This window comes from Borostomias antarcticus (assembly GCF_949987555.1).
Source record: "Borostomias antarcticus genome assembly, chromosome: 24".
Lineage (NCBI taxonomy): Eukaryota > Metazoa > Chordata > Actinopteri > Stomiiformes > Stomiidae > Borostomias > Borostomias antarcticus.
The window spans coordinates 15,877,920-15,900,579 of NC_140257.1; the positions used below are offsets into that span (position 1 = coordinate 15,877,920).

Genomic DNA, 22,660 nt, shown 5'->3' on the forward strand with positions numbered 1-22,660 from the left:
CTCTCTCCCTCTCCATCTCTCTCTCTCTCTCTCCTCCCTCTCTATCTCTCCCTCTCTATCTCTCTCCCTCTCTATCTCTATCTCTCCCTCTCTATCTCTCTCTCCCTCTCTCTCTCCTTCTCTCCCTTTCCTCTCTCTCTCTCCCTCTCTATCTCTCTCTCTCCCTCTTTCTCTCTCTCTCCCTCTCTATCTCTCTCTTCTCTCTCTCTCTTCCTCTATCTCTCTCCCTCTCTCTCTCTCTCCTTCTCTCTCTCTCTCCCTCTCTCTCTCTCTGTCTCTCTCTCTCCCTCTATCTATCTCTCTCCCCCTCTCTCTATCTCTGTTCTCTTCCTCTCTCTCTCTCTACCCTCTCCCTCTCTCCCTCTCCCCTCCCTCTCTCCCTCTCCCTCCCTCTCCCTCCCTCTCTCTCCCTCCCTCCCGCGGTGGATGATAATAACCAAAGTTGGGCTTATTCAGTCGACCTCCATCTATTCATCCGTCCGTTATCGCAATCATCTTAATGTGTCATCGTCTCCGATTAGCTCTCCGTGGTCGCACGGTGCTCCGTGCCCCCCTCTCCCCCCCCTCTCTCCCCCCGCTCCCCCCCCTCTCCCCCCCAACTAGTGAAATTGCGTTGGAGCACACGGGGACGACAGACCGTATCGGACGAGGCCGGGGCCGGGGCCGGGGCCAGGTTCGGCGTGACCGACCGGCCTTTTGTCCAGCGCTCCTACAAAAGGGGACACATTTTGGGCGGGGCCTCGGGTTCGAGGAAACCGCTTCCCGCTCCTTTGCGTCCGCCCCCCCCCCACCTCCCCCCCCTTCTCTGAGAGCGGGCGGAGGGATTTCCGAACGCTTGGGTTAACCTGAAGTTTCCGCCATCTTCTCCCCTCCCCTCCATTCTCTCTCTCCCCTCTGCAGCCCCCCTCCCTCGCCCCCCCAAGCCCTCGGCCATTTCGCTGGAAGGGACCCAGCTGTTAATTCTGTATAAATAGCGTGTAGCTCTCTCTGGCCCCCCCGGGGAGATGGGGGGGGGGGGGGGGGGGGGGGGGCTCGGCGGAGAAACTCGGGAACAAATCGGGCTGGAAAAAGCACACAACACACACGTTTACAGAAACATATGGGACCTTGGCCGGGCGGGCATGGGAGTGCATGTGACTCCGGATCCCCTCACGTGGATCAGGGGCGGAGACGAGCCGCCGACCGCCCGGACCGGGGAGAGGGGGGCCGCGTTAGACGTTAAGAACATCTTTGTTTTTTGCTTTGTTTTGAAATGTTGAAATGTTGATTTCACGGAGGAGGGGCCGCGTCAGTTGACCGTTCACCTATAGGGTGAAGGTCGTGTGGGTCAGGAGGTCATCAACAGAACCGGCCCGCTCTGGTTGCGTTCTGGACAGGGGCGGGCGGCGGGCTGGCGGGCTGGATAGGGGGGGCCGTGGGGTGGTGGAGGAGCAGAGAGGAACGGCTTTTAGCGAGAGTCACATGAACACGACTCTCAGACTTGTGCGTGCCGCCGTTACTGCTAGCTATTCATGTTTGGCTCCAAGTGAACGTGGACGATTGGATGTAGAGATTTTTTTTAAGAATGTTTTCTCACGCATTGATTGAACAGATTTCTTTGATTGTGTCACATGATGCAGTAAAAAAAAAAAGTGTACGATAGCTTCCTTAAGTCATGGCTACCACCTCTAAAGATGGCTACCACCTATAAAGAGCATAACCTCTCTAAACGCATCTCACAACCCCGTGTCCACCATCCCCAATCCCAGTACGACAAACACAGAGATTTGACATTTCCCAAACTCACCCACAGTCATTTGTTTAGACTTATAACAAAAATGTGTTTGCGCTCTGCTTTATTTCTGTGTGAAACAGGTCACACAGAGGGCAGAGGTGGGGGTTTCAGTAGCGTCGGTCTATACTAATCTGGCCATGGTGTTGTGCCTAGACCGCGTAGCAGCTAAAAGATTTGTGGACACTATGAGTTGAGCAATCTAATCCCCCCCACCCCCCCCCTCCCCTCAAGGGGTAACCGGCGTCGCCACTAGCCTGGAGGTAATCTCCCAGTGATAAATAACACCCAAGCAGGTGGGTGCTCCTCCTGGGGGGGGGGGGGGGAGATCCCTGAGAACGCCAGACCCCCCCGCGTCCCATGCCTATATCTGCCACTCAGCGCACAACAGGCGGAGCAGGTTGAGTTCAAGCGCGACAAATGACTTAAATCTGGGGTGGAAATGCCTTTGAAGGCTCCCCCCATAGGAACTGTTGATCGCGCCGACAATGAAAAGCCACGAGAAGATTTAAGAGGCCCGTTGTCCGCCACAATGCCGGACTGCTGTCCATAATTTCACGAACCCCCCAGCGGAGGAGAAGTGAGGTTTCTTTTCTACTTTGTTGCTCCTTCTTGGAAGGGGAGGATGGGAGGGTGGGTGTGTGTGTGTGTGTGTGTGTGTGTGTGTGAGAGAGGGGGGGGGGGTTGAGGTGGCCATTAAATAGAAAAGGGAAGAAGGAAGAAAAAGAGAAATTTTCAGCCTGAGTGGTTTCTCCGAATGAAATCTAAAGGCCGAAAACTCAATGGGCCCCTTATTTTTGTTGGGGGAGCGTTTTAGAGGCAGCGCAGCAGTGGACGTGTTTGGCATTGGGTGGCCCTTGTTCTGGTATTGTGCGTTCGCCACAGTGGCTAACGTTCTCTCTGGCTCCCAGAGGGCTCTCTCCAGGCACTCCACTGTACAGCCAGCCAGCCAGTCAGTCAGTCAGTCAGTCAGTCAGTCAGTCAGTCAGTCAGTCAGTCAGTCAACCAGTCAGTCAGTCAGTCAGCCAGTCAGTCAGTCAGTCAGTCAGTCAGTCAGTCAGTCAGTCAGTCAGTCAGTCAGTCAGTCAGTCAGTCAGTCAACCAGTCAGTCAGTCAGTCAGTCAGCCAGCCAGTCAGTCAGTCAGTCAGTCAGTCAGTCAGTCAGTCAGTCAGTCAGCCAGTCAGCCAGTCAGCCAATCAGCGTGGTGGCTCAAACATAAACAGGGATCATGTCTCACTTCTTCTCTCGTCTCTTGACTTTTTTCTGCCTCCACATCTGTTCCCATGGACTGAGTCTGGAGGCGGAGCCTGGAGCCGGCTTACAAAGATGTGAACACTGCAGCTAATTCAGCTGACTGACTGGCAGCTCAATATGGTCCTTACATAAGGAAGAATGGAGAGAAAGACAGAGAGAGAGAGTGAGTAAGAGAGTGAGTCAAACATGAAGAAAGAGAAAGAGAGACAGAGTGAGAGAGAGACAGGAGGGCCTGACTCACTGAAACTGTTGTCTTTTCCATCCCAACGAGACACACACACACACACACACACACACACGCGCGACACTTAGTCCCGAAAATACTGTACAAAAAGTAAACAGAAGACTCAACTCAAACTACTATCTCGCTACTTCTTCACAACAATGCCCACTTTAGGACGAGCTCTTTCACAGTTAACCCCAGTCCTGTTCCCATCCTGGGCATGAGCGCCTGCAGCGGGGGCCCCTGTCCCGGGGGCCTCTGTCCTGGGGGGGGGGGGCATCCACAGGCCCCAGGAGCCTGTATTAGTCCCCCTTTATCTTCCACTTTACAGAGAGCAGCACACGTTAGCAGGCGGACCCCTGGGCTCCATGGGAATTGGCGACACACACACACACACACACAGACAGACACACACACACACACAGACACACACACAGACACACACACAGACAGACGCGCGCTTGAGAAGGCAAGCGCAGACGCTCACACATGCAGGCACGCAAACAGACAACACACAAACACTTTATGTGTAATTAAATGCACACACACACACCCACACACACAATGACACAATAGGCACAGTTGGCTGGGGAAATGGTTTTGTACTCCGACAGGTCATGCGTAACTCCCTGCCTGCGATTCGATCTGGGTTCCAGGAGTTGCTCTACGGTAGCTTAGTATCCGTCAGCCCAGCAATGAGCCTAACCTCGTTACTGAACACAGAACACAGCAGTAGCTTAGTATCCGTCAGCCCAGCAATGAGCCTAACCTCGTTACTGAACACAGAACACAGCAGTAGCTTAGTATCCATCAGCCCAGCACTGAGCCTAACCTCGTTACTGAACACAGAACACAGCAGTAGCTTAGTATCCGTCAGCCCAGCACTGAGCCTAACCTCGTTACTGAACACAGAACACAGCAGTGGAAACGGCCGCTGTTCAGTCTGTTATGTGTCTGAATCCGCCTGGAGACCGCACGTAGAAACGGAGCGCACGGACAGGCGCTCAGCGTTCTGCCGGAGGCGCCCGAGGGCACACCGGTAGCAGGAATTAGGCAATTCCAGCCCTCCCTTGGGTGCCACAGCTGCGCAGCGAAACGTCGCCTTCGGCCAGTGCCGACAGAGCGAGGCAGCAGCGATGCGTGGTCGGGACGCGGTGCTGTTGGATGAATAGGCGCTACTATGCTTCCCAGGTCCCCCTAAGGCTGTCCCCCCCCCCCCCCCCCCCCGGGAGTTAGTTAGCGAGCTAGCTAGCTAGCCGGGCGGACAGACAGGACAACTGAACGAGGTGACTGAAAAGAGACGCGGCTAAAACCCGGTCTTCCTCCGCGAAGAGTATCCTCATCTCAGACACAAAGAGAGGATAGGAGGAGGGAGGGAGGGAGGGAGGGAGGGGGAGATAAAAGAGAGAGGCTGAAAAAGTGCGAGGACAGCGAGCGGCCTCCCTATGACCAGGAGCCAGAACCCCATCTGGTCGCCCATTCAGAACAAACGAGTCCAGAAGCTATAAAATAACACCACAAAGACTCAAGAGATAGGCTCTCGCACACAAGTCGGGATGTTGACGAGTGTTGACTTTCTAAAGACGGAGTCCCGGCGGAACGACATGGCGCCCGACCAAGTCTAGATTCACGGCCTCGGCGGCCGACAGATGGGGGATCGGACGCAGCCGTAGGAACTCTTTCCAACACCAGGCCAAGTAGTAACTCATGAAGACCATCACTCTATATGTGTAGGTCTGTTTTTTTTTTTAGCTTTGTGCCCCTCAGTTCCAATGCGGTCTTCCACAAATGGCAAATTAACTTACTACTTACTTATTGGTCTAAATGAGTTATTCTAACTTGACAGACGACTGAAAAAAAAAGTCTAATTTCAAGGTGAGGCTATAGCATGAACAGCAGCTGGGCTAGATGTGTGTGTATGAGAGGAAGTGATGCTAGAGACAATGGTGGCAGTTGGTGATGGGACAATGTCTCTCACTCTGCCGGCCTGCCTTCTTCCTTTGTCTTCTCTCTCTCTTTCCTTCTCTCTGTCCCCATCCCCTTCTTTCTTTCTCTTTCTTTCTCTTTCTTTCTTACTCTTTCTTTCTCTTTCTTTCTTACTCTTTCTTTCTTTTTCTTTCTTACTCTTTCTTTCTCTTTCTTTCTCTTTCTTTCTTTCTCTTTCTCCGCCGACAGTTGGAATATCAGGTTGGGCTGGGTTGTATTTGAATAACATTTGTGTGTTTTAAATTTAAATCAATAACACGGCTCACGGCTCACAGCTCTGGGAATTTACACTCTATAGATCGGCTCACTGGCAAGTGTCCTGTGTCCATGGCAACGTAGAAGCTACCCTGGTTTGTTTACCTCACTTTTCTTCCCCAACGTCATCAGGTTCCCTATGAGCATTGTGTTTAAATCCCAATATATATATATATCGCCAAATAGGCACTTTTGCCTTTGACACCGAATCCCCTTGTGTAACTAACTCTAGCCTTAGCCTAGTTTCGCGAACACTTGCAAACTATTTACAACTTCTTTTTTTTTTAGTAAGCAGTTAGGCCAGTCAACCAATCAGAGCTGTGAGACATAATGATGCGGGGGAGAGCCGCTAGACATTTCAGGCGGTGCGAGCACAACAGTGTCTCAAACAGGTGGTCTCACCAAGTTTGAATTAGCCCTAAGTGGCAGTGGGTTTTTCGTATGCTGCTTAAATTCAGGTTAAGTGGACATACCCCGGACTGAGCTGAACGCGTAAACTGATATCTGGTGTTTTTGGTTCTTCTAACACATACATATGCAAGCTTGCTTTAAGTCAGGGTTTTTCCAAAAGAGATTTTTTGACGCCCCCAAAAGAGATTTTAGCCAGAGCCAAAGGAAAATCAAGAGTGCCAAAATGCAAAAAATTGAGAATAACAATAGCAATTCAAATCCTCTCCAAATGTGTTTGATGGCTTGTTTCAAGTGCAGCCCATCCCTCTTTCTTGCGTTGTCCATGGTTTGGACCACTAGTAATCAAGATCAGCAAAGAATATACTGTAGGCCTATATATACGGGTAGGCTAATCGGAATAAAACTGAGGTTTCCCCAAAAAACTCTGTGCGCATCACCCTCCAAAGACCCATTTTGAGGTCTTTCCAAACACAAAAATAGGTAGGTTGACAGGCAGGAAAAACCCTGTAAGTATAAACGTGAATATTAAGTCACTTCACACTGTCCATCACCCTGATGTCCTCCCACCGGGTCCACTGGACATGAGGACACCAGGCTCAAAGACATTCTGTCCGCGCCCTGTAGCCAGTGTGAGGGGTGCTCTTCTTGAGGACGTACTACTAGAGGATCCGGTTCCTCGTCTGTCGTCCAGGCGGAGTCATATCAACCAGGTGTTGAAGGCGCTCTTGGGACCATCTTGGGGAACCATCCAAAACACAAACTATAGCAAACTTATTCTAGTGTTGTTCACATCTGCCTCGATGATCTGTACTGTGTGTGTATAAATCATCGGGGTTGGTGTTCTCGTAACAGCGCCTGATGGTGTGCATCTCACACGCTTGTCCTAACGACCAATGAAATCACTCCTTTCCCTTCAGCCCGTCTCCGCGTCAAAATCATGCCAAAACCCCAAGCGCCGCTAAATTGTAAAAAATGCTATAGTAAATATGATTGATAGTGATAGTGATTAAAAATAAAAATAAAACTCTTATGACAATTGCAATTTTATTTTTTACATTTGAGAACATGTTTTCGTTTATTCTGACAAATGCCATTTATTAAGAAAAATCATCACAAGAAACGCATGCCTATGTTTTTTTTTGTTTTTTTTTACACATGCAATTTATTTTCCTATATGGACAATAGGCTGACATTTGGCATCAATTTGATCCCACAAGCAGTCAGTGCATCCGGTAGTAGATCAGCTTGGACATTTGTATGCATGTTGTAACAGTGCGCATGGACTTACACACGCAAGCCTTACTGCAGGGGTACCCACACTTTTTTTTGCTTGTGAGCTACTTTTAAAATGACCAGCTCAACAAGATCTACTCCACCCCACACCTCCGGAGGTGTGGGGTAACCCTAACCCTAACCCCCGCCCTTCTGTCACTTGTCACTTAACAAAAGCTAGGTTTTAATTCACGTCTCATCAAAGTTATGTCTTAACTTAAAACGAATCCCATTGCTGAAAACATATAAAAAACAAAGGCCTACAACAGAAATAACAACATACGGCTACTGTTTCAAAAGCAAAGAATACTTTATTAATCAAGCTACCAATTACTTCACACTGGAAGTGCGACGTTAACTTTGTTAACAGATAACAGTCAGCTCGTTGTAAAACAGTGTCTTTAGCCTACTTAAATGATTCAATCACACGGCACAATACACTCTGATAACTTGCCCTGAATAGAGTCAGCCAGGGTTGCATAATCCTGACTTTTTTGAGTTTCTGATTGATTCTTGTAGGCTGCTATCTGCCCTCTAGTTTACTGTGGTACAAAATAGATTGTATAAAATGAGTTGTAGCAGCTGCACATACAAGCCTAAACAATGATGAAAACAGCCCATACATGATTAAATCATTAAAATACTCAGCTAAACTGCAGTACAAAACAGTCACACTTGTAATCTACAAAGTAGATAGTAGCGATGATTTTGCGTGGCTGTATGTGCAGAATCTTATCGTGGCACCACTCACTCCTCAGGACAGGACAACACATTCTGACCTGCCAGAACGAGCAGTTTAGTGGCCGATCTTTGACTCTCGCACAATGTCCCGATTTGGCCTTAAGACGCAATAATTTCTCTACAACTATGTAAATTAGTCTGCTACAGCAAAACCGTGGAGAGATTGCACAGTGTGTCCCTGGCTTTAGCCGGCTAAGTGTCAGGATAACTCGGGATAAACGCAGGATTTTAAAGTTTAGCCAGCAACAGTGTGCTCCCCTTTAAATTTGGGATTAGACTTAATTGGAATTGAACTGAACTGACTTTTTGGTGACACCAAGGGTAGGTTTATTGCAGGCGTGTTTTCAAAATGTATTTCCCAGTGATCACTTAAAAACCAAACAGTATGGCTTGTGTTATATCAGTGGATGGTCGTTTTTTCACGTGTATTTTTTTTAAATTTGAGCCTATCCTCTCGAACCGAACCTGTACAACAAGTCACACAACGTTTCATGTAAAACGCACGGCACAACTTTGAATCTGAGTAGCCTCCCAACTGACTGGCCGGCTAATTGATTGACACCCAGTATCAACATTACTGGAAAGTGGAATATCATTTTATCTCTCTGACAAAAAAAAAGTGTTGCTGTACCACTAAGTTCAAATGAAACTTAAAAAAAAGGCCTGAAATGCTATAAGTAGCTACATTTTAGCAGTGGACACGTACTTCAGAAAATCCGAATGTCACCGGCAAAACTGAAGGACCCTCTGTATTTCAAGTGTGGAAAGCCAGAGTTTAGAGAACAGAAAAGAGAGCCAATGACACAGAGGCTAAATTTGGTGACGTGTGACAGCAGTTAGTGACAAGCTCAGGGGGGCTATCAACTGACACTGATCTCATCAAGTCTCCACAAAGACGACTAATAACTAACTAGTCAGCTATTGTCATTATTTCCTAAACCGATCTTATCAATACAGTACCTTTAAGAAAAGAATAAAGGCATTTACTTTTGTGTTGTTAAATCTTAAGTTGTTCACTAAAAAAAACTAAAAAAACTAATTTATCATCACAAATATCCATATGCAAGAACATTATTTTCTTCTGTAATGTTTCTGTGCTGCCTTCAAAGTGTCGAAGCTTTAAAAGGTTTAAAGTGAAGTTCACCTCCAGTGCCCTCCTTGCTCAGGCCAAACGGCGGGGTGTCTGTCACGGAAACAGGGGGAGACCCATGTCCACGGCCAGGGTCAGGAGATACTCAACCTGGTGGGTCAACAGCTGCACACCACCATCATCCCTCATCCAAACCCCCTGCCCCGAGCGCGGAGTTAGCCCTGGTAAGACCGGAGGTCCACCTACAACAGCAGCGCAGGTGGGGGGTGTATAGCTGTTGTGTCCCTTTTCGCTAAGTTAGGAGAGTGGGGTTTGAGGGTCTATCGCGGTTGTGAGTGTTAGGAGAGCGGGATTTGGGCGACTGAATAATGAGAGCAGCACAAAGAAAGCGAGTACTCACCAGGATGCCAGCAAACTGCTTTTCCTCCATGCTTCAGGAGCGCTCTCTGGTCCAGAGACCTCGTCCTCTTCTGTGAGGGTGTATGTCCTTGTCTCTCTCTCTTCTCTCTCTCCGAGGAGTTAACTCTTCTCCCGGTGACCAGAGTGTGTTGAGAGCCTCGCTGTGTCTTCTTCCTGCTGCTCTCTCTCTTCTCTCTCTCCTCTCTCTCTCTCTCCTCCGGCGGAGTGGCGTGTCTGCTTTGTGTTAATTCTCGCCTAATCCCGGCACTTTTCTATGCTGAGAGGGAGACATGTGACAGAGAGGGAGGGGCAACACTTTATAAAATGCCTTTAAGATTTCCACAAACATTTTCCTATGGTGAAAAACAACAGGGCAAGTATAGACATTAGCAGAAACGTTCAGCTTTCATCTACATTTGTAGTTTCTTGCAAAACATACACTAAATCCAGTAGTGATATTAAGTTAATACGACTACTGCCCAGTGTATGGAAATACTCAATACTGTTGACTGCGACACACTGAAGATGAACCGACTGAACCGACTAAAGCTGCAACTCTGTATGTATGTGAGGGCTGAGACCCATATCTATTCTCAATATAGATTACAAAATATACACATCTATAATCGCAAAAAGGTATGAGAAATTTATGACTGACTTAATTGATTAGGATCAAACCGGTTTTATTGTAGGCCGCCAAACACAAGATGGCATCAGGAGGACTCTGCAGATAATCAATTTGATACAAAAAAAAAACTAGTGCTATGTTGGTAAGTCTACATGCCGAAAAGGCCTTTGATCATGTTTATTGGAACTTTCTATATCTAGTATTAGAGCGATTTGGATTCAACAAAGACTTGATTAATTGTATTAAAACTATCTATCAAAATCCCACAGACAGAATAAAAATCAATGGTAGTCTAACGGACAGAATATCACTTGAGAGAGGCCCTGGTCAAAGACGTTGCCTGTCCCCTCTCCTTTCTGCCCTAGACATCGGGCCCCTGGCACAGGCTACGCGCCAGAGTGAGGAACTGAGAGAAACTAACAAGACTTTAAACGATCTATATGAAAATCAGATAGTATGGAAAGCTAAACAAATTAAACAATTTTTATGAAAATTTTTATGGAAAATCACCAGCTAGACTAGACAGTAGATTTAACACCAGCTAGACTAGACAGGAGATTTAACACCAGCTAGACTAGACAGCTGATTTAAGGGCTGGGTAGATAAAGGCATCGCCTCATATTGCAGAATATCTTCTAGAACCGGACTAGATAGCTTTACTCAACTTTCAGAAGATTTATAACTTGGAGAAAATAGATTTGTTCAGATACCTGCAACTAAGACATCAGTTTGAGAGGAATATTAAGACGAGAGAAGAATTTTTACAGCTCACTTATCTGGCCCCCGGGTGATTACTGTTTTTTTGCTTCCCTCTGGAATATGTAGAGAGTGGGTCGTATGCCCACCTCCCTTGTTCTCTGTAAAGCGCATTGTGTTGCCTCTGGGTATGAAATGCGCTATACAAATAAAGCTTTGATTGATTGATTGATTGATTGATAAGACTGCTGGAGAGAGGAGGGTGGGCCTGGTTAATATATTCATGGATGTATATAAAGGTAATGCTAGCAGGTAACAGGTCTCCAGGCTTTACTCAGCTTTACAACAGGAAAAGGGTCTCTCCACAATGTCTGTTAAATCGAGATGGGAGAAGGAAGCCGATATAGAGTTGACTGAAGATGATTGGTTAAATATATGTAGAACATTGTCCACTAGCTCTAGCTCGGACCTGTGGAGAGAGTTCGTTTTGAAAAACATTTTAAGATTTTTCATAACCCCACAAATAAAAAATAATCCCAAAGCAACAACCCTGATCAAGGTGAGTTTTGGAGGCTGTGCGGTGAAATGTCTGCTGGTCATTTTCACATATTTGGCGACGCCCTGTGATTTCCTCTTATTGGGAGGATGTGGTGACAGAGATCAGATCAATAACCAAATTGCAGCTCGATTTTAATTCCAGTGATATATACCTGGGGAATGTGCCTACGGAACTGAGTGAACGTGACAGATACTTGTTACAAATACTACTTGCTGGTTCCAAAAAAGCAATAACCAGAAAATGGCTTTGTAAGGAACCCCCAACTGTCCTTCAATGGATAGGAATAGTCCAGGAAATGTATAGTATGGAACGTTTGACCTTTTCTCTTAAAGATGGCCGAGCAAGAGAAAGAAATATGACCGGCACCTGCTGCTTTAACAGTGAATGTCCAGTACGGAAGCACTTTGGCTTCTATGATGGCTTCTATGAAGCTGAAGAGAAAAAATACCTGGACAAGAGCCACACAGTGCGCACGTTGTGTCCAGCTAAAATGAAATCCTTTGGGAACACAACAAACATCAGACACCACATTTCCACCAGGGGCTGGGCCTGGAGGCAACGCAGTAATCGCAAATAAAACATGTTGATGCATCAAGATGCATCAATAATCGTTTTACAATCGATAATCGTTTTATAATCGCATCGTTGCCCCCTGAATTGGAATCAAATCGAATTGTGAGCTTCCTAGAGATCCTCACCCCTAATGATTATGTTAACCATATCGTCTTAGGCCTGCATTACACATGTTTTTTCATGACTATGTTTTCGAACAGGGAAAACGAGTTACATGCAAAATTACACAAGACCTGTTCAAATCTCTTACCACACTAACATGCCCGAAAATGCATATCACACCACCATTAAAAAACATACTGTATCAAACAGGTGATTTAGGAGTTTGAGCTACAGCAATATTATGCAATGATTATATAATAGTATCCTGGTGAACTCGGGTAGTAGACATTTCCTAAAAGATGTTACCCTCTGGAAGGGGCCCCTTCCACCTCCTGGCACCCATATAAGTCAAAGGTCAGCTCCGCCCCTTGGACCACGCACATGCAAACACACACATATGGATCCAAACACACTCACTCACCTACAACACACATTCTTCCACAAAATGACACACACACACACACACACGCCGGGGACCACTGCTGGCTAATCTCCTAACTGGATTAGTGGAGGGAGGCCTTGGCCCACTACTCTTCTGGTTTTTGTGATTGGGAAGCAGAGATGTGAGTGACAGGTGCAGACTTACACAACACCAGCCATTCTGGAGAGTCCACTGCTACTATGGGTGCCTCCCCAGCTCAGGGCTTGTGACTGGCCAACCTCCTAGGGAAGGTTATCTAATAGTGACTGGCCAACCTCCTAGGGAAGGTTATCTAATAGTGACTTAGTGTTGTGAGTAATCAGTTACCTAGTTGTTGCAGTTAACTATTTTCCTCCCCATTTCATACAGGTCAGTCAGTATTGAGGTCAATAGCAAGTGCCAAACCCCAAAACAACTCTTGTATCTATATCTAGTAGCATCTACAGGTGCTACCCCAGTCTCAAATAGGGCTGGTGAAAAAAAAAAGATTGAAAATAAATAAATAATAATGTTTAGAAGGGGGCTGTTCATTTCATGGCAGGCCTCCGAATTACACCAAAGTTATCTCGGTGAGTCAAACGTCTTATAATATGCTGTAAATAAGGTCCAGGTTGTCGAAAAAGAGCCTTCTCCTTTAATAGATTACTGTATTTAATAGATTTCTGCAGTGAAATGGTGGAAATGTCATTGAAAATTCTATCATAATCGAATCGAGAATCGAATCGGCGATAAACAATTTGAAATTGAAACATGACCCCAAGAATGGAAATCAGATCGAATGGTGAGATCACTAACGATTCCCACCCCTAGTCTCAAACAGTTCCCCAAACCAGACGATTCCCACCCCTAGTCTCAAACAGTTCCCCAAACCAGACGATTCCCACCCCTAGTCTCAAACAGTTCCCCAAACCAGACGATTCCCACCCCTAGTCTCAAACAGGTCCCCAAACCAGACGATTCCCACCCCTAGTCTCAAACAGTTCCCCAAACCAGACGATTCCCACCCCTAGTCTCAAACAGTTCCCCAAACCAGACGATTCCCACCCCTAGTCTCAAACAGTTCCCCAAACCAGACAACCCACCCCTAGTCTCAAACAGTTCCCCAAACCAGACGATTCCCACCCCTAGTCTAAAACAGTTCCCCAAACCAGACGATTCCCACCCCTAGTCTCAAACGGTTCCCCAAACCGGACCAAGTGGGAACTATGGAAGACACACATATGGGAATGTGATCAATCTGGACAGGTCACAGTTGCTTCCCTGTGTCCAAAACATTCAACACTGTGGCTTATGTCCAGTGGTTTGGAATGGACGGACATTAGGCCTCCCATACACACACACACACACACAGTACACACACACACACACACACACACACACACACACAGAGCCTCACACTAAATGAGAACATTCCGGTTGTTCACTCGACCAGTGTGAGTAATGGCGAAAATATTGCTATAAAGACCTAATCCCAATCAATAGCAACAGCAGGGAGGCATGCTGGGTAGTGAGCCTGGGGCAGTCAGCCTCGGGCCGGGGCGGTCAGCCTGGCCTCCGCTGGAATTCCTCTGTTTGGCTTTCAGTCTGATGCGTAAATGCCATTTAGTGTTACGAAGAACGACAATCACAAACAATCTAGAGGGGGCAACGTCGGGCATTTTGAACTCTCCTCTCCGGTCTGAAGTTCCCTGCCAAGTTTGCGAACATTCTTACCTCAATTCCGAAAATCTCAATTGAGGAATCCCGAAACCTTTGCAGAACTTGGGCAGTAGGTCGTACTGTAGGTAGGTAGGTAGGTAGGTAGGTACTGCATTTGTAACGCGCTCCCCATCCAGTTGTTACACTGGCCCAGAGCGCCATTCACACACCAATGGCGGCAGCTGCCATGCAAGGCGCCTGCCTGCTCATTGGGAGGAATTTGGGGTTCAGTGTCTTGCCCAAGGACACTTCGACAGGTAGTCAGGAGGAGCCGGGATTCGAACCACCGACCCTACGATCACTGAACGACCCGCCACTGTGTACAGTAGAAGACGGTCGTATCATACAATACGGTAGGACACCACCAGTGCAACCACTGTTTGAGAACTTCCATCCCATTATAAACTATGCATTCAGCCTCTCCAAAGACAACAGTGGGATATTTGGGATTAGGAGATAAAGTAGACAGCAGTTTACATAATAGAGTTTTCCGGGACCTTGTCATGGCAGAGTGCCATGTTGAGAGAGTTTCTGTCTATCTCAGACCCCCATCTGCTGTGCCCACCCTAAACAACACTGGCACCGTACCGTATCTGACAGGGGTAGCAAGTGCAATGTTCTGAGGCAGCAGCACGCAGGCAGCGGACGCCAACGGGCTCTGTCCTGGGGGTCAGTCTGGTTCTGTCCTGGGGGTCAGTCTGGCTCTGTCCCGGGGTCAGTCTGGCTCTGTTCTAGGGGTCAGTCTGGCTCTGTTCTAGGGGTCGGTCTGGTTCTATCCTGTGGTCAGCCTGGCTCTGTCCTGGGGGGTCAGTCTGTGACTCAGTCTTCTTCTTCTTCTTCTTCTACTACTACTACTGCTACTGCTGCTGCTGCTGCTGCTGCTGCTGCTGCTGCTGCTGCTGCTACTGCTACTGCTACTACTATGTGGGGAACATGGCCAGCCCTGGCCCTGCTGTGTGAGACTACCACTAACCCCACACCACTAACCCCACACGTACCCTAGGGCCGACTGTCACATCTGGGCAGCACACACACTCTCCCTCAGCCTCTGACATGTGACTGACAGAAACACACACACACACACACACACACAAACACACAGAGTGGAGTTCTAACATAGTGTTTCTCTTCCCTGAGTAGTGGTTACAAGAAAGTGTGTGTAATTACCTCTGTGGTAGAGCCCTCCGACTATCTCTCGAACAACGGCCTCCGTCGAGGGAAAACATGACAACAAGTCTCTAAAGACCCTAAAACGTCGAAGGCACGGCGTCTGAATATTCCTGAAATTGTCTACATTCTACAATCGGCATTAATTACCGTCGGTCTGTGGCGTAGAGGCTTGAGAATGAATTACCTGCACTTCGCAGTTCATCAAAAGAAAAAAAAAAAACATGTTGGCAACTTGCCACCTTGCACCTGCCCCTGAGTTTCTCATGTTACATAATAGAGGCTTCACTTCTCACTCCTGCCCCTGAGCCAGCTCCCTTCACCTCACAAAGGACCTATTAATCAATCAATCAATCAATCAATCAATCAATCAATCAATCAATCGGTAGACAAACATACTCCTGGAGCTTGCTCGATCGCCTTGTTGAGAGGGGTCAGGGAAATGCGCTATACAAATAAAGCTTTGATTTGATTGATTCAATCAATCAATCAAAGCTTTATTTGTATAGCGCATTTCATACACAGAGGCAACACAATGCGCTTTACAGAGAACAAGGGAGGTGCTGGGCATAGGTCCCGCCCCTACATATTCCAGAGGGAAGCAAAAAAACAGTAATCACCCGGGGGCCAGAAAAGTGAGATGTAAAAATTCTTCCCTGACCCCTCTCAACAAGGCGATCAAGCAAGCTCCTGGAGTATGTTTGTCTAACGGCTAAGAACATTTATAAAGCAATAAATTACATTAAATTACATTTTCAGAACAAGAAGGGCTAAAAACATGCAAGGAGGGCTAAAAACATGTAACATAACACCTACGGTAGGGCCTGTCTGTAACACTGCTTCAGAATGGCTGAATCCTAAACTATAGAGTTTAATTGGATAGAGATGATCCATTTCTAGGAAGTCATTGGGAGTTGTACTGTAGTTAAGTCCTGGACTAATCTGCGTCCAGGGGACACAAACTCTTAAAAGTCCGTCCAAACGTTGTTTTGGTGTGAGCAGGCTATTTCTGTCCGAGGAATGTCTTCAGAATGTCAGTAGGGCAGTCTATGGTCATGCTCTCATTTCACATGAGAACACCTGGTCAAACGGCGGTACTGTTCATTATTCAAGGTGGGGTTTAACCTCAAATGCCAAGAGTGGGATCCCAGACATGGAGTCAGTGACTAACAACACTTCTCAGTGGAGACTTCTGTATTGATAAATGACTAGGCTTGCACATAATAACATTATATTATATTACATTACAGTCATTTAGCAGACACCGTTATCCAAAACGACTTCCAATAATTGCTTTTAACGTAGGTAGTCAAGCGTACTACTAGTACAGAACTCACAAGTGCATCTCCGACCCTTGTGACGATGATTCGACGTGAGACTACCAGGTTTGGTGCGGGCTAAATGAAGACACGGGTTGGTTCAGTGTTATAAGCCTTCTTTAGGCAGGGAGCTGAAATATGCTTTAATAATATTCTGATTTGAACACGACTGGGCATGTAATAATAAGGAGGGGTTTCGCTATCCCAACAGGTCACATTCATTTGTGGAGTCTGGTATGTGCTACCTTAGGAGCTTTAAGTTTTTCTTTAAATATTTTTTTAGGAAGAGCCGGTCAAAGCAGCAACTAGTACATGTACTCTAGATTTTAGTTGTCTCTTCATAGATCTACGAAATAACCAGGCTCAATCTGCGAGGTTGGTGAACAGTAGCGTTTCCTCCGCGCGTGTCCAGAAACAGTAGGCCATGATTTAGCATGTCGAGTTCTCCTGTTTACAAAATGAGTGCTGTGCTGTGCATGCTCATTTTTATGAGTGTTGTCCATTTTGTAAACGCTGCAGTGTGGACCGGCCAGGACAACTCTACATGAGTGACTTCACCAGCCATAAAGATCTAGCCTGGATACTTTGATGATTCAACTTGATTGCTTTGTATGAAGAGATGTCACCTTTAACACATTACTGAGACCAAGATTAAGGAAGGAAGGAAGGAAGGAAGGAAGGAAGGAAGGAAGGAAGGAAGGAAGGAAGGAAGGAAGGAAGGAAGGAAGGAAGGAAGGAAGGAAGGAAGGATGGATGGATGGATGGATGGATGGATGGATGGATGGATGGATAGATAATATAATTCTTTAATAATCCCCAATGTGGAAATCCCCTTGTTGTAGCACGTGAACTATAACAACCATGTCACTATGATGACCACAGTACACACTGTAGCCACGCCCCACACATACAAACAAGCTGTGTGTTTTGAATGCCTTGCATGACTAATAATAAACAGGTGGGTGGATCATGCAGTAATGACAGTGTGGCATGGCGGAAGTAAGAGAACCAGCCATTAGGTGTTATACCAACCAGTCATTCAGAGCGCGCAGGGAGCCAAGCAAGGTGCCAACATGCCTTCACATTGAGCTGTGATGTCAAAGAAGACAACCAGGAAAGTCAGGGCTGTTTAGATCTGCCCCACAGATCGTTGTTGGCATGGTTTCACAACGCTGCAGCCAAACAGGGACGGCTCCACCAAACACAACCCCCCCCCTTCACCAAACACAACCCCCCCTTCTCCAAACACACCGCTGATAAAACGCACTCGGCATTGAGGGGCGGACGTCGATTTATTCACAATATATATTAGCCAGGAGGCCGACGCTTCACGAAGCACTGGTGAATGACGAAGCAATCTCAATATGATGCGTTAAAACAGGGGTCAGCAACCTTTACTGGCAAAAGAGACATTTTCGGCCAAAAACAATTAATACAAAATCTCACTGGCGCCACAAAACATATTTGAGCCTTATAATGAAGGCAATGTTTCCCCTTAGATTTGTTATCAGCAAGACACAACACCCAATGGGAGGGGGGGGCCTTAAGGGGGGAGGCGCTTGGGGAGGAGGTGGGTGTCAGGAGGTCCAGAGCCGAGATCTTAAGCATCAAATGCTACATTTCATGCATTCTGGTGAATTTCTAAGCAGTCTGCAGCTGTGTAACCTGACGCGCAAGAAGGTTTGCTTCACATAACCACCTGGGAACTCTCCGTTGGAAACTGTTTGGAAAAGGGCGGGCACTTTCAAAAATACTTAGCGGGTGATTGGATGAACCATCTGTCTATCACAAGTTAACTTCAGCCGCTCCTGGCTGTCAATTATCACACCTGATAAAAAATGAAAGCCAGCATGACTACTTATTTTAGTAATACATGTATTTAATAGTAATAGCCTATATTTATTTAGTTATTCATTTCCATATTGTTGTCAAAGTCAGGGAGCCACAGGAGAGGAGCTAAAGTGGTCTCCGTAGCCGCAGGTTAAAGACCCCTGGGTTAAACGGGATCAACCCCCTTGTCGCCGGCTTGCGCCTTAACAAGCAGCAGTCAAATCAGATCGTGTAGCAAGGTCGAAATCTCTTCACGCCGCGGTCAACACTTCAAAGCCTCCTAGCCGGCTGCTCTCGACATCCGATACGGACTATTGGGGCACAGCAGGGGACACGCTGGAACTTAGATCGTTCCGTCAGCCGAGACATACAGATGGGCTAGTGTGTCCCAGCTCCACATGTCCTCTCCAGCCTGCCCTTCCTCATCTAGGCAGGACGTTCTCACGTCTTCACCCAGCCACTCAGTCCAGAGACAGCCGTGCGCTGGGAAGTACAGGGAAGATCAGAATTTGGAAAAGCCAACATCCCTGAACCATGGACGAGGCAGATAACATCGACCTCTGGGGGCTGGTTCACCACACGGCACCCGCAGCTGAGCCGAGCTGACGGAAAACTGGAAACGCCAGATTGATAGATTTGTTACTTTTTAGGTCATGGGTGACATTCATGAGAACACGGGAGCGTTTTCTCCCCCGGCGTAGAAGAGGCGTGTGAGGAACCAGGATTGTGTGTGTGTGTGAGTGTGAGAGAGATAGAGAGAGAGAGAGAGAGAGGGAGAGGGAGAGAGAGAGGGGGAGGGAGAGAGAGAGAGAGAGAGAGGGGGAGGGAGAGAGAGGGAGAGATAGAGAGAGAGAGAGAAAGAGAGAGGGGGAGGGAGAGAGAGGGAGAGAGAGAGAGCGAGAGAGAGAGAGAGAGCGAGAGAAAGATAGAGAGAGCGAGAGAGAGAGAGAAAGAGAGAGGGGGAGGGAGAGAGAGAGAGAGGGAGAGAGAGAGAGCGAGAGAGAAAGAGAGAGAGCGAGAGAAAGATAGAGAGCGAGAGAGAGCGAGAAAGAGAGAGGGAGAGAGAGAGAAAGAGAGGGAGAGAGAGAGAGAGAGAGAGAGTGAGAGAGAGAGAGAGAGATAGATAGAGAGAGAGAGAGGGAGAGATAGAGGGAGAGAGAGAGAGAGGGGGGTGGAGAGAGGGAGAGATAGAGAGAGAGGGGCCCATCTGTGTGTATGGGATGGGCAAGGCAGCGATCATGCATGTAAAGCTAGTATTGACATAGCCTGATTCCTGTGTGTGGTGCACTGGAGTGGCTGTGCGTTACCCTAGGGTCTACTGTTACAGCACAAGCCAAAAAAACATGTGGATGTGTTGTTGTGTTGTTGTTGATCTATAGGCTTTGTCGTATGTTAAGTTGTTGTTGTTTTTTTAATTTTATTTTAAAGTTGTCAGTGTAACGCCCGTTTAAAGCTGTCTGCCAAAGTAGTACTGTTGTGTTATTATTAAATTAGCAGTGTTGAGACACAGATTTTTCTGGTTTTGACGCAGCTCTTGAAGAGAAGCGCTTATTCTGTCACCGACAGACAGCCAGCGTGCTCGACCTCGACACGGAGAGCCACCGACAGTGCCACGTGTTTCTAGAGCGGAAATGGATCGTGACAATGTATCGTGTATTTATATCAGGAAACTGCATCATCACGCAAATGGGAAGTGATGGAGAAAGTTAAAGTAGTAATTGTTCATTGAAGGGAGAACGCTTGGAGAATAATAGACTACACTCCAGTGGTAGCCTATCAATCAAAACATTTACAAAAGGGCAAATGCCTTGGTTTCAAGTTGAGTTAAATGTTATTTGTATAACTTTTATTAGGACATAAATATCACTAATGAATAAAACTAACTAGGTTGTTGAGTGAGTAGTATCTGCCATACATACACATATCTCAGCATAATAACCTTCTGACTTGGCCTCTATTGCAGCCAATTAACATTCTATTAAAAGTCTAAGTAGCCTAAACTTAATTCATCATTAGACCTGTTGATTTCGTGATGCGCATGTCGCTTACCATGACGTAGTCTTGATTAGGGAATCACTTCGCGTGCCAGGCGCAGTCTGTGGCTATATGGAATTTACGAAAATTGCATCACCTTGCTCACAAGCTCCTTCCCCCAGCTGAACTCGTTCCTCCTCCTTCAAAACAGACCCCACCTCTCCTCACTAAAGCCTCATCTCAATGCATGGCTCCTCCTCCCCGTCGAGGGGTCTCGTAACACGAGGAGGTGATCAGCTGCGACATGCATGCGTGGACTGGAAGCCACAACCTGTGTGATGGTTGTATCTCGGTAAAGTAATCTCACACCACCACCATCATATTGCTGGGACATGGAAGACGTATCAGTTTCCAATTCAATGACATTACACTATTAACCTGTAAATAAATATTCGTTATGCTCTGTATTGTGGGAGGTATAGAACATCTAACCGTCAAATGCAAGTTAATCTAAATGATTATATGGAAGGGATTGGCTGCAGTTGTAAAGCACAGGGATGGGAATGATCGCATGTGACGGACGCGCGCGCAGGTGCGGAGGCGCTATCGGTGCGTGCGCACGTGCGCTGACTGAGCTCGTGCGAGCGCAGATCCTTTGTCTGACTCTGCAATTACTCTGCAATTACTCTGCGGTCAATCGTCACAAAACAGCTCTCTGCATGCGCGTGTCTGGGTGACGTGCATGTGTAATGACATGGTTTTACGACTGAGATGATGGGTTCATGAGATTAATTAATGACTTACGGCCAAAACGTCTGTGGAGTCAGGTGTAGGTAGGCTAATAGGGGTCCATGGAATTCAGAGATGAGGCGACCGAGAGAGAACTCTCTTGCATTCACAACAGTAGGGGATGGTGATGATGAGAGAGGAACAGTAATGCATGCCCTGGCTCTGAGAGCCGTTACCTTGCATCCAGACGGACGGAGAGGAAGCAGTGAGTGACTCTAGGCGCTAGTGCGCAGCGTGGTGGCCAGGTTCACTCGCACAGTTTGGGGGGGGGGGGGGGGGGTGATGGAAAAATACTTGACAAATGTAACTGTAAAGCATCGAGAGCCATGCTTGGTCCTCCTGAATAAAGATACAGAGAGAGACAACAGCGTACGGTATCTTCTGTAATTAAGAGGAGACACTTTTTTTTTTTTCCTTTAAAGATATCCTCATTAATTTTTAACAGTTTAATCTTCACATCAAGAGAAATGTTTTTTGTATTACACTTTCTCTCTCTCCAAAAAGTTTAGGTATGCAAATTAGGCAATAACTCATTTCGGTACCTACTATCTAAACAATGGATAAAGTAATTGGATGGATAATGTCTCTGTGTGTGTGTGTGTGTGTGTGTGTGTGTGTGTGTGTGTGTGTGTGTGTGTGTGTGTGTGTGTGTGTGTGTGTGTGTGTGTGTCTGGGCTACCCAATGCCGTCTTTGCGTATGTCTCTGTGGGTGTCTCTCTCTCTGTGTCTGTCTCTCACTGTATATCTCTTGTCTCCATGTATCTCTGTAGCTCTCTTTCTCTCTCTCTCTGTGACTCAGTAGAACCTAAACTCTAGTCTAGTAGAACCTGACTAGTCTAGTAGAACCTAAACTCTAGTCTAGTAGAACCTAAACTCTAGTCTAGTAGAACCTGACTCTTAAAAGTCAGCTAGAGACTCTTTGTGTTTCGTTGTCCTTTTTTGTGTTTTTGTGCTTTTTGACATTGTTTTTATTGCTTATTTATGTATTGTGAAACACTTTGTGAGACCCCTGAAAGGAACTATATGAATACAATTTACTTACTTAGTTATTGAATGTTCTTTAGGCACACTGGACAAAGTCGAGGTGCTTTAGTTAAAATGTCAAATCACTCCATTTTTATTCAACCCTTGATGAAGATCAATAAAATAAAAGGTATAAAAATTAATTATCGAAGAAGTGGTGGTGTTGTTTAAGTCTGCACCTGTCACTCACATCTCTGGTTCCCAATCACAAAAACCAGAAGAGTTGCTGGTCCTTAGTGGGTCAAGGCCTCCCTCCACTAATCCAGTTAGAAGATTAGCCAACAGTGGTCCCCGGCGTGTGTGTGTGTGTGTGTGTGTGTGTGTGTGTGTGTGTGTGTGTGTGTGTGTGTGTGTGTCTGTGTGTTGGTTTGTGGAAGAATGTGTGTTGTAGGTGAGTGAGTGTGTTTGGATTCACATGTGTGTGTTTGCATGTGCGTGGTCCAAGGGGCGGAGCTGACCTTTGACTTATATGGGTGCC

General features: G+C 46.8%; 1 protein-coding gene across 1 annotated transcript in view; it reads right to left on the reverse strand.

The window, feature by feature from the left end:
* Positions 1-9,434, reverse strand: part of slc6a9 (solute carrier family 6 member 9) — a gene marked incomplete at both ends in the record, with an annotated part of 54,393 nt that extends 44,959 nt beyond the window's left edge. Inside the window, one exon of the mRNA XM_084458408.1 lies at positions 9,405-9,434. Within this exon, the coding sequence (XP_084314534.1) occupies positions 9,405-9,434 (30 nt within the window). The remainder of the gene's footprint in view (positions 1-9,404) is intronic.
* Between the last annotated feature and the right edge of the window lie 13,226 nt (positions 9,435-22,660).